The sequence below is a fragment of the Chiloscyllium plagiosum genome, chromosome 38, assembly GCF_004010195.1.
Source record: "Chiloscyllium plagiosum isolate BGI_BamShark_2017 chromosome 38, ASM401019v2, whole genome shotgun sequence".
Lineage (NCBI taxonomy): Eukaryota > Metazoa > Chordata > Chondrichthyes > Orectolobiformes > Hemiscylliidae > Chiloscyllium > Chiloscyllium plagiosum.
The window spans coordinates 23,530,407-23,545,255 of record NC_057747.1 but is presented as its reverse complement, the minus strand read 5'-3'; the positions used below and the strand labels follow the sequence as shown (position 1 = coordinate 23,545,255).

The 14,849-nt window shown below is 42.1% G+C and overlaps 1 protein-coding gene across 2 annotated transcripts in view; it reads right to left on the bottom strand.

Annotated features, from left to right (window-relative positions):
- Positions 1-14,849, bottom strand: part of dnajb12a (DnaJ heat shock protein family (Hsp40) member B12a) — a 33,927-nt gene that overhangs the window by 12,027 nt on the left and 7,051 nt on the right. For both annotated transcript variants that reach the window (XM_043679126.1, XM_043679128.1), the window contains exon 2: positions 1,363-1,543. In XM_043679126.1, the coding sequence (XP_043535061.1) occupies positions 1,363-1,543 (181 nt within the window). The remainder of the gene's footprint in view (positions 1-1,362; positions 1,544-14,849) is intronic.

Below are 14,849 nucleotides of genomic sequence, written 5' to 3'. Positions count from 1 at the left end.
CCCCCACCTCACCCTCGTTCCAAACTTCCAGCTCAGCACTGTCCCATGACTTGTCCTACCTGCCTATCTTCTTTTCCACCTATCCACTCCACCCTCCTCCCTGACCTATCACCTTCATCCCCTCCCCCACACACCTACTGTATTCCATGCTACTTTCTCCCCACCCCCACCCTCCTCTAGCTTATCTCTCCACGCTTCAGGCTCTCTGCCTTTCTTCCTGATGAAGGGCTTTTGCCTGAAACGTCAATTTTGCTGCTCCTCGGATGCTGCCTGAACTGCTGTGCTCTTCCAGCACCACTAATCCAAAAAAAAACCAAGTCAACAGTAACTTGCAAAAGAAAAGTTTGTACTTGAGGGAGGGGAGGGGTTTGCAGAGTTAAAGGGAAAGTGCAAGGCAATAGGATGAATTAGTTAGTGCTTTAAAAAAATGTTGGCAGAGACACATTGCATCAAATGGTGAGCTGATTTTACACTACAGCTTTTACATGAGTATTCTGAATGGTTTAGATCAATCAGAATGCAGCTGAATTGACAGCGTTGCCTTGGAATCACTTGCATTAAACATCGTCCAACTTGTCTGTCGTCTCTATGGGAATTGTGTCTACTTGTGTTTCCCATCAGTCTTGCCACTGGCATTGTAATAGAGGTGGCAAAGTTCTGAAATGCCTCAAAATTTGGTCAAATAATTATGTTTAACAAATGGACTATATCCCATTGTTGATGACTGGTGGCAACAGAACCCCACATGTGTACACTTTAGATATAAGCGTCAAGTTCTTCTGCATGGGTGAAAAGTTCAAGAGAAGTAGCTGATCATTTTAAGTCAGGGAGAGGGATCTCAACAATCCTGTGATGTGGAGGTGGCAGAGTTGGATTGGGTGGACAAGTCACATGACACCAGATTATAGTCCAACAGGTTTATTTGAAATAACAAGATTTCGGAGGGCTGCTCCTTCACCTGGCAAAGGAGTAGGGCTCTGAAAGCTTGTGATTTCAAATAAACCTGTTGGACTATAATCTGCATGACTTCTGACCTTGCCCCACAATCCTAAGGAGAAAGTGAGGACTGCAGATGCTGGAGATCAGAGCTGAAAATGTGTTGCTAGATTTCTGAAGAAGGGCTCATGCCCAAAATGTTAATTCTCCTGCTCCTTGGATGCTGCCTGACCTGCTGCGCTTTTCCAGCAACACATTTTCAGCAACAATCTTAATCAAAGCTTTTGAGAGTACAGTATGAATTGCAGAGAGCTAGCCAGTAGGTTCTGATCAAGCATCCCACGCTCATCTCCCCTCAACCCTATGAAAAAAGAACGTATGGCATAGTGATCTTTTCCTGCTCCCTGGTCACTCTTGCATCTCTACCTCTTCACGGCCTCAAACTGATCTGGAGTGTAATTTTTTGCCGTCTCTCCTGTTGCCTCCCCAGATCCAGAGCTGGAACATGTGGTTCTTTTCCTTTGGTGACACTCCGATGAATCTGTGGTGTCTGACGGGGTGAAGTTACCAGACGGATGGCCGTTTTGCGTCATGGATTCTATCAAGTCTGGAAAGAAGAGAAAGAAAAAGGTGTTACTCTGAAGGCAAGGTCCAGAAGCATTGCACCTGCAGAGAGACTTGTGACAGACTTTTGGATGAGCCGTTCACTCAATCTGAATATAATAATTTACTTACATTAGCTCAAAACAGAAATAGAAAAAGATTCTCCAACTATGTTTTCCCAATTATTTATGCAACACCACTGTACATGAGTATTAAAAAAAAGGGTCCTCTTAGGGATCAAACGGAACAGCTGTTTGACCCTTGTTTGAGAGCATTTAAGAGCTACGTTCATGTCAAAGAAAAACTGTGATGTTCCTCCACCAACGTAATTTGTTTTACTCTCCTCCATTGTTTCCTGCCCTTTTGGTTTTGATGTCTGCTACTGCTACATTGTCCCTGACGGAAATGATCGCAGTTTGGGTGATTGGTAATTGCTGAATTGGTGTTTAGTTTCATAAAGTAAGACTTAAAAGAGAGCTGTGTTGTTCCCCCAGTGGGGAACTGGCTTCCGGACAGAGAAAGGTGCTAATCTGTACGTTTACAATAAAACACTTGTAAATATCAAAGCCTTTTGCTGTCTAATACAATATATTTCGAACTGAGATGAGGAGGAATTTCTTCAGAGGATGGTGAAACTGTGAAACTCACTGCCACAGAAAGCTACGGAAGCCAAGTCATTGAGTATATTTAAGGCAGAGATAAATGGGTTTTTGATGAGTAAGGGGATGAAAGATTATGAGGGCTTGAGAAACATATCAGCCATGATTGAATGGCTGAGTATAATTAATGGGCTGAATGGCCTAATTCTGCTCCTATTTGTTTTGGCCTACTGTTTATAAAAAATCTTGGTTTGTTAAACACACATTCTCATTCCTGAACACAAAAGCTGGCATCCCTGAACACAACATCCATATTTCTGGTGAGGATGTTTTGAAATGCATGAAAATCAACTTGATGTTCAGATCATTATTCTGCAATTTGAGAGACTCTCTTGTATATAAGCAGTGGGAGCCTGAGATGTTTCATTTGTGACCGTACAACAGATTGAAAATAAAAGCTGATAGTGGGGAGGTTAACCTGAGGGTCACCATGTCTCACACAAGGCGTGAGGTTGAGAAGCTGGGACCTTCATGGTAACCGCAGCAGGTGCAAGAATTGAACCCATGCTGTTGACATCACACTGCATCATAAACCAGCTGTCCAGCCAACTGAGCTAACAAACAGAAGATTTAATACATCTACTCAGTGAGCCTCTGATGTCTCTTCAGGCACAGTATCCTTATGCAGGGAGCTCTCTGCTCCTGCCGAATTCAAATCAATTATATATCAGAAATGTGGGTCACTGTGATATCTGTAAAACTGATTTCAAAATAAATTAAGAAAGCTGCAATATGCACTCACTCTCAACCTTTCTAGTTAAGTGTTGCTCCAGTTCAGTTAGAATCTAAGAAAATTATTTTCAGTTTTCCTCTGAGAGAAATGCTATAATACTACAGAATGCATGTCACAGCAGATCATTATTTGTGTATTAACTGAATGATAGAAATAAATTCCTCTTAATATGATCTAATGCAGGTTGCTTTTGTGAATATTTTATCCAGGAACAGTATGTGCTCATGAAGTCATACATTGAAGCAACAAGTCTCTGGTTTATTGATAGCATTCCTACATCCAGCATTGAAGGCTACAGGATCAGCCCCACTTCAGATGGTCTGGAAAGTAGAGATTAAAATATGTATTCTAAATATTGGATTGACATCAAACAGGAGACTCACACCTGGACAGAAGATTGACTGGCTTAGGAGAAATGTCTTTCATCAAGCAATTCAGGAAAGTTGGAGGTGAGCCCCATTTCAGACACTTCAGCTAGGCATAAAGCGAAACCCTCAATTCAGAATATTGGGTTGATGTCCATTATTTTGATAGCTGCAGATAAGCTTCCCCATCTACCATCAGGTACAAGTGAGGTTTTTTAGACTTGGTTGAACCTCACTTAAGAGAAGACACTCTGAAAATAGAAATTGCGAAGATGGAAACAAACTGAGCTATCTGCCCCTTGAAAGACATTTGGCCCATCAAGTCTACACCAATCCTCCAAAGCCCCTCCTCCATCCTATCCCTGCATTTACCATGGGTAATCCATTTAGCCTGCACACCCCTGAACACTATGGACAATTTAGCATGGCTAATCCACTGTGCCACATCTTTATTGACCCCGGGAGGAAACTGGAGCACCCAGAGGAAATGCTGGAGACACAGGGAGAATGTGCAAACTCCACACAAACAAACAGTCACCTAAGGCTGGGATCAAATCCGGATTCGGGATGTAGTGAGGCAGTAGTGCCAATCACTGAGCCACCACGCTGCTGGACTTGCTTTCAGAAAGAATATAACCAATGCACAAACATAGAAGTGATGCTCAGGGATTTATAGACACAATTAAAATTAAAAGTGAAGGAACAACTGTCAACAATTCTAAAAGCAGCCTTTATGCAAATAAACATTGAATTAAATATATTTATGCCTACTCCCTGCTCCTCCAAAAGATGTTCGGCCGCTTGTTCGGTGCTGATTCTGTAAATTGCACAGCCTACATAACAGCACAGCCTTACAATGAGCTCATGTAAATGCCATTATTTCAGATTACTTCTAAGTAATTTCAAACCCTGTTATTAGTCTATAACCATATATATTTTAATGTCTATACAACAAAATAACCCGAAACTTACCAAAAATGGAAGGATGGTTGTGTTTATGCAGAATCCATCTGGTAAGACATCAGCACTGATGGCATGCTGAGCCAAAAAGATGTGTGTTCAATTCCCACTCAACAGACATTCTGGTGCAGTACTAAGGGAATGGTAAACTGTCAGAGGCGCCTATTTTTTGGAAGAGTTGTTAAACTGACGTCATGTCTGGCCTTTCAGGTGTATGTAAAAGATTCCATGTCACTGATTGAAGTAGTGCAGGGGAAATTTCTCCAGTGCGCTGGGCAATATTTATCCCTTAATCAGCATCACAAAGACAGATGATCTGGTCATTATTACATTGCTGTTTGTGAGAGCTTGCTGTCTGCAAATTGACTGTCATTTTTCCTACAATATAACATGACATGGTGCTTTGTTGGCTTTAATGCACTTGGGAAGGATGAGGAGATAAAAGGTGCCAAATAAATATAGATCATTAAATATGCGAAAGCTTTTTGTCCTGCTACAGTCAAGGTCTAAAGAGTAGAATTGAAGTAAGTTGTACAAATTATGCTTGTATTCACCTGAATTTCAAAACAATGATCTAATCAAGGTATTTAAAATAATGAAGGGATTTCGGTTGAGTACATACAGAGCCAAACGTGTCCTCTGATAGAGTAACCCAAATAAAAAGGGAAGCTATCTTAAAATTAGAGCGAGATTGTTTGGGCCTGAAGTCAGAAAGCCCTTTCTCACACAAGGGAGTGAAAATCTAGGTTGGGGAATGAAAGAGAGGGGAAAGTGAGGTCTGCAGATGCTGGAGATCAGAGCTGAAAATGTGTTGCTGGAAAAGCGCAGCAGGTCAGGCAGCATTCAAAGAGCAGGAGAATCGACTTATGCCCGAATGAAAGAGAGGGGTAGGGTGAGAAGTGAAGTTGAACTGCAGATCTAACCAAATGGTGGAACTGGCTCAAGGGGCTGAATGGCCTCCTGCTGTTCCATTGTTTTCACCATTACTACAGACAGAGAAACACAGAAAAAGATTTCAGCCTGCTTCCCCATTCAATGTGATTACGATCGATCATATAATTCTGTACCCACTTTAGCCCTAAAAACTTATCTATCTCCTTGGTGAAAACATTCAATGTTTTGGCGTCAACCACTTTTTGTGGCAGAGGATTTCAGAGACTCAGCACTCTCTGGGTGAAGAGATTTCTCCTCATCTCAGTCCTCATGGCCTACTCCATATCCTTCGACTGTGACCCCTTGTTCTGGAATCCCTGGTCATCGGGAACATTCTTCCTGCATTCACTCTGTCTAGTCCTGTTAGAATTTTATAGTAAACAGGCCAAAGTGTTGATTATGTTTTGTATGAACGGTTTTCTGAAATTAGTGCTAAATTTATCTTAGTTTGAGCATGTGCCCACTTGACTCCCTCATTACTGTATTTACTTGGAAGCAATATGCTGCACTCAGCTTTTCCAAACCTTTAATTATTCTGTAAACTCAGTCATCTTTAAAATACCTCTTTACACTTTTGAAAAGACCAAATTCTTCTAGGCTTTCTCAATTTCGCAGATCTGTCATATCAGTTGGCTATGTACTCAACCGAATCCCTTCATTATTTTAAATAACTTGATTAGATCATCGTTTTGAAATTCAGGTGAATACAAGCATAGTTTGTACAACTTACTTCAATTCTACTCTTTAGACCTTGACTAGCAGGACAAAAAGCTTTGGCATATTTAATGATCTGTATTTATTTGGCACCTTTTATCTCCTCAGTCCTTCCCAAGTGTATCAAAGCCAACAATGCACCATGTCATGTTATATAAACCTCTTTACTTGTCCCGTTGGCTGAAGGAGAGTTGGCCAGGACAAAGAGAGAGATGTCCACTCTGTTCAACTACTGCCAAGGAACCAGGGACTTGGGTTTCAACAAGCAAGTGGAAGACTCTTTCAACAATACGTGAACTGGACTCAAGTTGGTCAGGCCAGTGTAGGTATTAATTTCCCTTCCCAGACAACAGTGAATTAGTTTGTGTTTCCATACCTTTCTCATTACTTTCTCACACTAGCCAAAGATTTTGAAAAATCTGTTTCACAACTTGCAACAGTGAGATTGAAACTCAAGACCTGAGATACCAGATCAGTACCATTATCATGAGACTGCTGGACCCATGCTCAAATGGGCTTGGCCCTTGTCCGTTAAGCACTGAAGAAGGCTCTCACTGGGCTAGTAATCCAGAACCTCAGCCTAATGTCCTCGGGACTTTGTTTGAATTCCATTATGGCAAGATGACGAAATTTGAATTCAATAAAAATCTGGAAGTTAGCCTGTTGACAACTAAGCAACCACAGTCAACTGCTGTGGAAAACAGTCAGGAAAGGAAATCTGGCATTTGTACAGAGTCTGGCCTCAACGTGATTCCAGACTCACAACAAGGACAGCGATTCTTAATAGTCCTTTTGTTAGAAATTGGGAAAGGTGTTGTTTTTGCAGATATAGAAAAAGCATACAGAAAAGGGGTACAGCAAGAGAACTATTAACTCTGCAGGTATTTAGGGAAGAGTATCTCTACTTTTCAGTGTTTAATTGTGGTTAATTAAATACTAACTTTGGTGTGTAATTATTATAGCAAATAGATTCTTTTCAAAAATTATGTTTTCAGCAAAAAGCTGAGATAACCGAAATGCTTGGGATATACAAAATGATACAAGTTAATGAAATGTCCGAGGATGGAATGTACCAGCAGAATTGATACAAAATGTTAAACCAGATGTTGATGTACTGTCAACAAAATAATGTGTGTGTCAGCACTTACAGGGAGGAAGGTTGCCAACCTGGGGAAGGGGGCAATGGGCGTGGAGCATAGATGGGCAGAGGCAAAATACTAAGAGAGATTGGGGAATGCAGGAGTCGGGAGAGGTGACCTCACGCAGCTCAAAAGTATAACTGTGTAGTAGTTTGAATAATCATGACTTCAATTGCTTTCTGCAATTGGGGTCCTTTCTTGCAAGATCATAAAATAATTGTCTTGTTTCCAGCTTTGGTGGTCTCGTATAATTTTATCGAGTTTGTTTCTTACAGATTTGGGGGCTCGTCCGTGATCCCAAGCTCTGGTTGCTCGGCAATTTCGGAAAAAAATCGGAGAAGGTACACCCCGCCGATTTCGGTGGTCTCTACTTTCCCCTATTGCCGCGGCGGCTCAGGTGAGTGAGATCTGAACTGAGAGACCCTGGAAACAAGACGTGTAGACGCGACGCGGCGGGTTCGGTCAGGTAACTCTTGTGCACAAGACCCGGGTAAGAAAAAGGTCTTAAATAAGTATTATCCGGGCGACCGGGGTAGGCAGCAGGTTTTTTTTTTTGTTGTCAGTCTTTGCCACAAGCGAGGCGCACTAAGACATGGCGGGTTGGTCAGGTAACTCTTATGGACTTAAGACCCGCATTCGGGGGCAGCCGGGATTTGCAGCAGCACTTGCTGTTTCGCCGAGGTTCTAGGTGCGCTGAGATGTGGTGGTTTGTCGGGTAACTTTTATGTACACAAGACCAATCTAGATTTGCAGCGACATTTGTTGTTGGTCTTTGCCACGGACAAGGTGAACTAAGATGCGGCGGGTTGCCACGAGCGAGGCACATGGAGACACGGCGGGTTGGTCGGGTAACTCTTATGAACTTAAGACCCGCATTCGGGCGGCCGGAATTTGTAACATTGCTGTTTCACTGCGGTGCGAAGGGCACTAGGACGTGGTGGTTCGGTCAGGTTACTCTTGTGCACACAAGACCCGGTTAAAGGTAAATTTCGGGCGACCTAGATTGACAACGGTTTTTGCTGTCTGGAATTGCCATGGGACAGGGCGTGCTGATGTGACCAGGTAACTCTTGTGCACAGACCAAGGTATGAAAATTGACCTTTAAGTATTACCTTGGCGGTCGGTTCCGTACGAGAAGTACGGGGGAATTGGCAACTTAAAAAAATAGAGAATAAAGGTCTTTAATTGGCTAGATTAATCTAACAAGTAAGGTGTCTACCTGATTCGATCACCCAGCCTTAGACCGATTGTTAAGAGGGGAAATCCCCCACGCGAAGGTCAGGACCCTGAAGTGGGTGCTGAAGAAGGTGACACTGAACCTCAGTAAGGTTAATTAAATTACATAAAGAAACGGCCGAGTATTGAAATGGGAAATAATATTAGTGATTTAAGTGTATAAGGAGAAACTAAAGGGATGTCCGAGGACCGCATTCCAACGGACAGCCCTTTAGGAAAAATGTTACGAGATTGGAAATATAATCCTCGGACGCGAGGAAAGGATAAAAAACAAATTATAAAATGCCAATAGAAAACAGCCTTGCAGTCAGGAGGAATCAGATTATGCTTCGTGTCAGAAGGGCTAGTAGCTGAAGGACTACTGAGGGTACACTTCGTAACTAACTTATAGTCAGACATCCAGAAAAATATTCAAAACCTAGAGGAGTCATTGCAGGAAGCTCAAAGTGTGTGTGTGTGTGTGTGTGTGTGTGTGTGTGTGTGTGGTCATGACTACCTTACTATTAGTTTCTAACTAATCTCTTTTATCCTTACATAAAAGCGATTTGCAGAGGACAGTTGAAGTTTCAGTTCAACATTACATTGTAATAAATCAAAAAAAAAGAAAATCCTATAGTTAAAATCGGTGACCTTGGATTCGGCCATTATTCATGCATTAGAAGTTTTTTTTTAAAAACGACCTATAGCATTGTAATTGAGCAATGACTGGTCAGGACTACTTAAGAAAACTAATTTTGGATCAAGGGACTAAAACCGGATAATTATAGTGGATTTCAAAGTTGGGAACTGTATGCATTTTACATTTTAAATATTAAACACTGAATAAATGAATTTATAATACATAAATATATATACACAAGTAAGATTCCTAAATGTATATTTAGGAACAGGCTTTGAAGTTAGACAAGCATAAATTGATATTTGAGATTACAGGGAGCAAGAAATATTGCAATATTTCTTTAAAAAAAATCAAGGTCTAAACAAAACATTGGGTGATGAGGAATGGCCACAAGGTTGCCCTAAAGCTGTTCAGTTGGTTAAATCGGCTCAGCAATTGATCTGGCAACGTAACATGAGAAGCAGAAAGAAAAGGACAAAACTAAAAGGAGAAGGAAACCGGAATGGTGGCGGGCAGCATATTGAAAATAAAGGGAGGAGAAGACATCGGGGAGGAGATGTTAAGGGGTCTGGTGGACAGGAATAAGGATCAAAGTGGAAATCCCCACAGGCAGGATGTTATTACTGTGGAAAGACAGGTCACTTTATGAGTGTCCAGATCCGAAAAAGCAAGTAAAGGCAGTGCCGTTTATGAACCCTGATGAAAAATAGGGGTGTCAGGAGTTCCTGCCCCCGGGGACCCACCAGGAACTCTTGATAAATTTAAAGGTGGGACCTTACAAAGGTTTTCCTAGTCGATACGGGGCAGCAAGGTCATCCTTAAATTTTAAGCCCAAGGGAGTGGAAACGAAAAAGTTAATTGGATTATGGCAACAGTTTTGTGATGAGAGGCATGAAGAATCAGTTTTGCGCTCATGACGAGATATTGCCACCAAATTGGGGATTGAATTAACCACAAATGGTGCTATGGGATCTGTTGAGGTTCTTAAAAATGAATGTGCTCGAGCAAAACAATTACAGAAACAGAATGAGAAGTCACAAGTGACTGGTAAACAAACAGAACTGCGCGATTACAGTTTTTAAAATGTTTTAGTCACTTGTTGCGTTTCCACCCTGAATTATATAATATATATAATTAATAATTATAATAAATCAATTGTGATAGCCTGAATCAATATTAATTGGCAGGATTCCTTCATACATTCTCAGTGACCTGTCATATTGATTCATGGTTAATTTAAAACATGAACTGCATTAATTCATTGTTAATTAAAGAATGGAAAGCTACGTTACTGGCCAGAGTGTGTGCAGGCAGTGGTAGCAATAGCCTTATTGGTAGAGGAGAGTCGGAAACTTACTTTTAGGGGAGCCTTAGTAGTCAGCACCCCACAACCGGTACGGTCAGGAGAAGAAAGGGACATGATTAGAAGAGCTGCTCTGAGGGAATGGAAAAGAGACATCCGGTGGGTGAGGGAGTGATACCAGCCAAAAACAAATTCCCCAATGTGGACCCACATTGGAAGGGTATGGATGAACACGATGAGGAAATGAGGGACTTTCGAGAAATGGTCATTTTGGGTATTAAAGAGGCAGCACCTAGATCTCAGAATTTTGTGAAAGCCTTTGAAGTGAGACAGGCAGTTTCGTTGATGACTTTTGATGAAGAATAGGGGAGTCAGGGGTTCCCTCCTCCTGAGACCCACCGGGAACCCTTGATAAATCTAAAGGTGGGACCTGAAGGAGTGGGAACAGTGTTTTTAGTGGATACGGCAGCAGCACGATCATCCCTAAGCTTTAGACCTAGCGGTGTTAAATTAACTAACAAAGGTCTCAAGGTTTCTGGAGTCAAAGGCAAAGAATTCTTAAATCAGAATGCAGGACAATGGCTCACAGATTCTCGGATCTTGAAATATGAGACAACCTTAATAGAACAGGATGACCTTGTGTTAGTCACAGACAGTTGCTTGAATCCAGCTGCATTTCTGTGGCAGAGAGAGAGGGGGGTGGCCCTTGGCAATCCAGAACATGACTGCCTTGATATTACTGAATATCAGACTAAAGTGCGAATGAACTTAAGAGACGTACCGTTGCATGCGAGAGCTCGGTTATTTATCGACGGGTCCTCCCGGATGATTGAGGGTAAAAGGCACAATGGATATGCTGTAGTAGACGGGATAGAGGGAAGCATTATCGAGGCTGAAAGACTGTCTAACGGCTGGTCAGCCCAAACTTGTGAACTCTATGCCCTAGAAAGAGCTCTCAGAACCTTAGAAAACAAAAAGGAACGATATGTACAGACTCCAAATATGTGTTTGGAGTGCACATACTTTCAAAAAAAAAATTTGGCAAGAAAGAGGACTAATAAATAGCAGAGGAAAAGAGCTAGCTCATGAGGAATTGATAAAACAAGTGCTGGAATCTCTGTTACTCCCGAGAGAAATAGTGGTAGTTCATATAAATGGACATCAGAAGGTGAATGACCTGGAAGTAAGGGGAAATGGACTGGTCGATGAGGCAGCTAAAGAAGCGACCCTGAATCCACAAGGAGCAGTGATATACTCCCTGATACCTACAGATTCAGATCTTCAGGGTGCCCCGTTGTTTGCTGCGGGGGAGGAAAAGGGTCTAAAGGATTTGAGAGCTGCAAAGACAGCAGATGGAGCAACCTTATAGTAGTTAGTACCCCCCATCAAGTCAGAACTGTGTTAAACCAAAAGGCAGGGAGATGGTTGACGAGGCCATCCTGATGGAAGAAGATGACCTGGTGTTAGCAACAGACACCTGTCTGAATGCAGCTACCTTCTTATGGAAGGGAGAACCTCTAGACAAACGAGAATCCAGAACATGACTGTTTAGATATCATAGAGTATCAAACCAAAATTAGACAGGACCTGAGAACTCTACCTTTACATGACGGGGATAGATTGTTTATAGATGGATCATCGAGAGTAGTAGAAGGAAAAAGACACAATGGATATGTAGTAGTGGACGGTAACAAAAACCAAACAGTGGAGGCAGACCGGCTGCCGAACACATGGTCAGCCCAGACCTGTGAATTGTATGCATTAAATCAAGCTTTAAAACACTTAGAGAATCGGGATGGGACAATTTACACTGATTCTAAATATGTATAAAATAATAAGGGAAGGGTTCAAAGGAGGAAGAAACCCAGGGGTGAGACCCTTCCAAAGTATACAGGTGGATTACACCGAACTACCCCCAGTGGGAAAACAGAAGTACCTGTTGGTCCTAGTAGACCACTTAACCGGGTGGGTGGAAGCTTTCCCTATGTCATTAGCCACCTCAAAAGGAGTGGTGAAAACCCTCCTTGAACATATCATCCCACGATATGGAATAGTGGAAAGTATAGATTCAGACCAAGGTAGCCATTTTACTTCCAAGATCTTACAAGGAGTAATGGCAAGAATTCCACACCCCTTTGGCACTCACCCTCCTCTAGGCGGGTGGAACGAATGAATCAAATCTTAAAGAAGCAATTATCTAAGCTAGTCCTAGAGACTCGATTACCATGGACAAAATGTTTACCTATCGCATTGCTATGCATTAGGACTGTTCCTAGACATGATATAGGCCTCTCTCCTTATAAGATGATGTTTGGATTACCTTTTTTGGGTGGAAGAGGGGAATTACCAACTGTAGAGTTCAATGATAAGTTTTTAAAGAACTATATTGTGGTGCTTGGCTCCTCTTTGTCTGTCCTTAGGAAGAAGGGTCTGTTGACCCAGATACCTCCACCTGAGTTCGACAACCGGGTGATTGGGTCCTGATCAAGACCTGGAAAGATACCAAACTCCACCCGAGCTGGGAGGGACCATTCCTAACCCTCCTGACTACTGAGACAGCTATCCGGACTGCTGAGAAAGGGTGGAGTCATCACACTCGCATCAAAGGTCCTGTGAACGCCCCATTGGCGGAGTGGCATGCTCATCCTACAGACAACCCTCTGAAAGTTAAGCTGAGAAAGAGGGAATGAACTAAGATAAAAGAGTCTTTTAATGTTTGATGATATATTGTATTGATTGTAAGGGTTGTGTGGACTCACCTCTCCCTGGCGCCTAAAAGATTAAGATAGGGTGATAGGCAGGGTTCAGAGATGGGTGGGTACTGGTATAGTATTATAACGTTAGTAGTATTAACTGTTCAAGGAAGCGGGAAAAATGATATCACTACATTATGCCAAAATTATGCTGAACAAGAGGGACTTGCCAACTGTTGGGTCTGTGCAGAGGTCCCACACTATGGCGAATCTGGGATCCCCACCTCGGTAATATCGCTCACCAAAAGAGAAATATACGATGTACAACAATTTGACTCGGGCTTAAATAATACAAAGTGGGAGTCTGAAAGGAGCAAATATAACTTTGCGGGATGGTTCCCAAGGCCAGCCCTGAAAACCCAGGGTGTTATCGATAGCCTTAGAATTTCCCCACCAAAAGGAGCAATGAATACCACCTGTTTCTGTAATCGGAATGACGCCGCACCCTTCCAATTAGGAAAATCATCTTGCGTCCATACCAACCAAGCCACTGCCACGAACACTCCCCAAGTATTGAACGGGACATATTGGGTATGTGGTCTGAAGGCCTATCCATTTATTCCCGGGGAAAAATACATTCGTGTGACCGAATGTGTGGAAATAAATGCATGTGATGAAATTGATGAAGCACTGCCTTAAAACAAGAAAGGCTAGAGTGGTTGCAATACCTTGCTGAGACAGTCCCTCACCTCCGAATAGAAAAATATGAACCCAACCTAAGAAAGGAGGGGGAGGATAAGACGTAAGACCCGAGAGGTCCCTGAAGGAGACTGTCTGCTGTGGACACTACTCCCAAACTACAGCACTACAAGGGCAGGGGTGGAAATACAGAAACTGGTAGCTGCCCTTGAAAATGTAATTAATGATACCACCGGCGCAATGGGAGAAACTCAATCCCAGATATCAGCCATAACCACTGAAATGATAGCAACAAGACTAACAGCTTTACAGAATCGAATGGCTTTAAATTATCTCTTGGCCGAAAAAGGGGGAACTTGTGCGCTGATTGGTAAGGAATGCTGCACCTTCATCCCAGACTCCTCTTCCATAGTGGAAGATACGGCAGAAATAGTAAAGAAAAAGATAAGCAATATAAGAGAAATTGCAGATGAACGCCGAAAAGATGAAAGATGGGGATGGGGTGACTGGAGACTGACCGGTTGGGGAAAATGGGCAGCTAATTTAGGCATACATCTATTACTAATAATTGTAGGTTTACTGCTAGGATTCAATGTGTTAAAATGGATAATGACTAAGCTGGTAATATCTTTGGGAGGACAATACAAGCGCAAGAAAGAGGGAGTAGCAGATTACTCCTGGAGTTTGAAAAAGACAGATTTAGAAGGACAGAAATGGCAAGATTGTGAACATCTGCACCGTAGAGTTAAAAGAGGGCAGAAAATAAAATTGCAAAAACAACAAATGGGAAAAGAAAAGAAATGGGGAAAAGTGTTGTTTTTGCAGATATAGAAAAAGCATACAGAAAAGGGGTACAGCAAGAGAACTATTAACTCTGCAGGTATTTAGGGAAGAGTATCTTTACTTTTCAGTGTATAATTGTGGTTAATTAAATACTAACTTTGGTGTGTAATTATTATACCAAATAAGTTCTTTTTAAAAATTATGTTTTCAGCAAAAAGCTGAGATAACCGAAATGCTTGGGATATACAAAATGATACAAGTTAATGAAATGTCTGAGGATGGAATGTACCAGCAGAATTGATACAAAATGTTAAACCAGATCTTGATGTACTGTCGACAAAATGTGTGTGTCAGCACTTACAGGGAGGAAGGTTGCCAACCTGGGGAAGGGGGCAATGGGTGTGGAGCATAGATGGGCAGAGGCAAAATACTAAGAGAGATTGAGTAATGCAGGAGTCGGGAGAGGTGACCTCA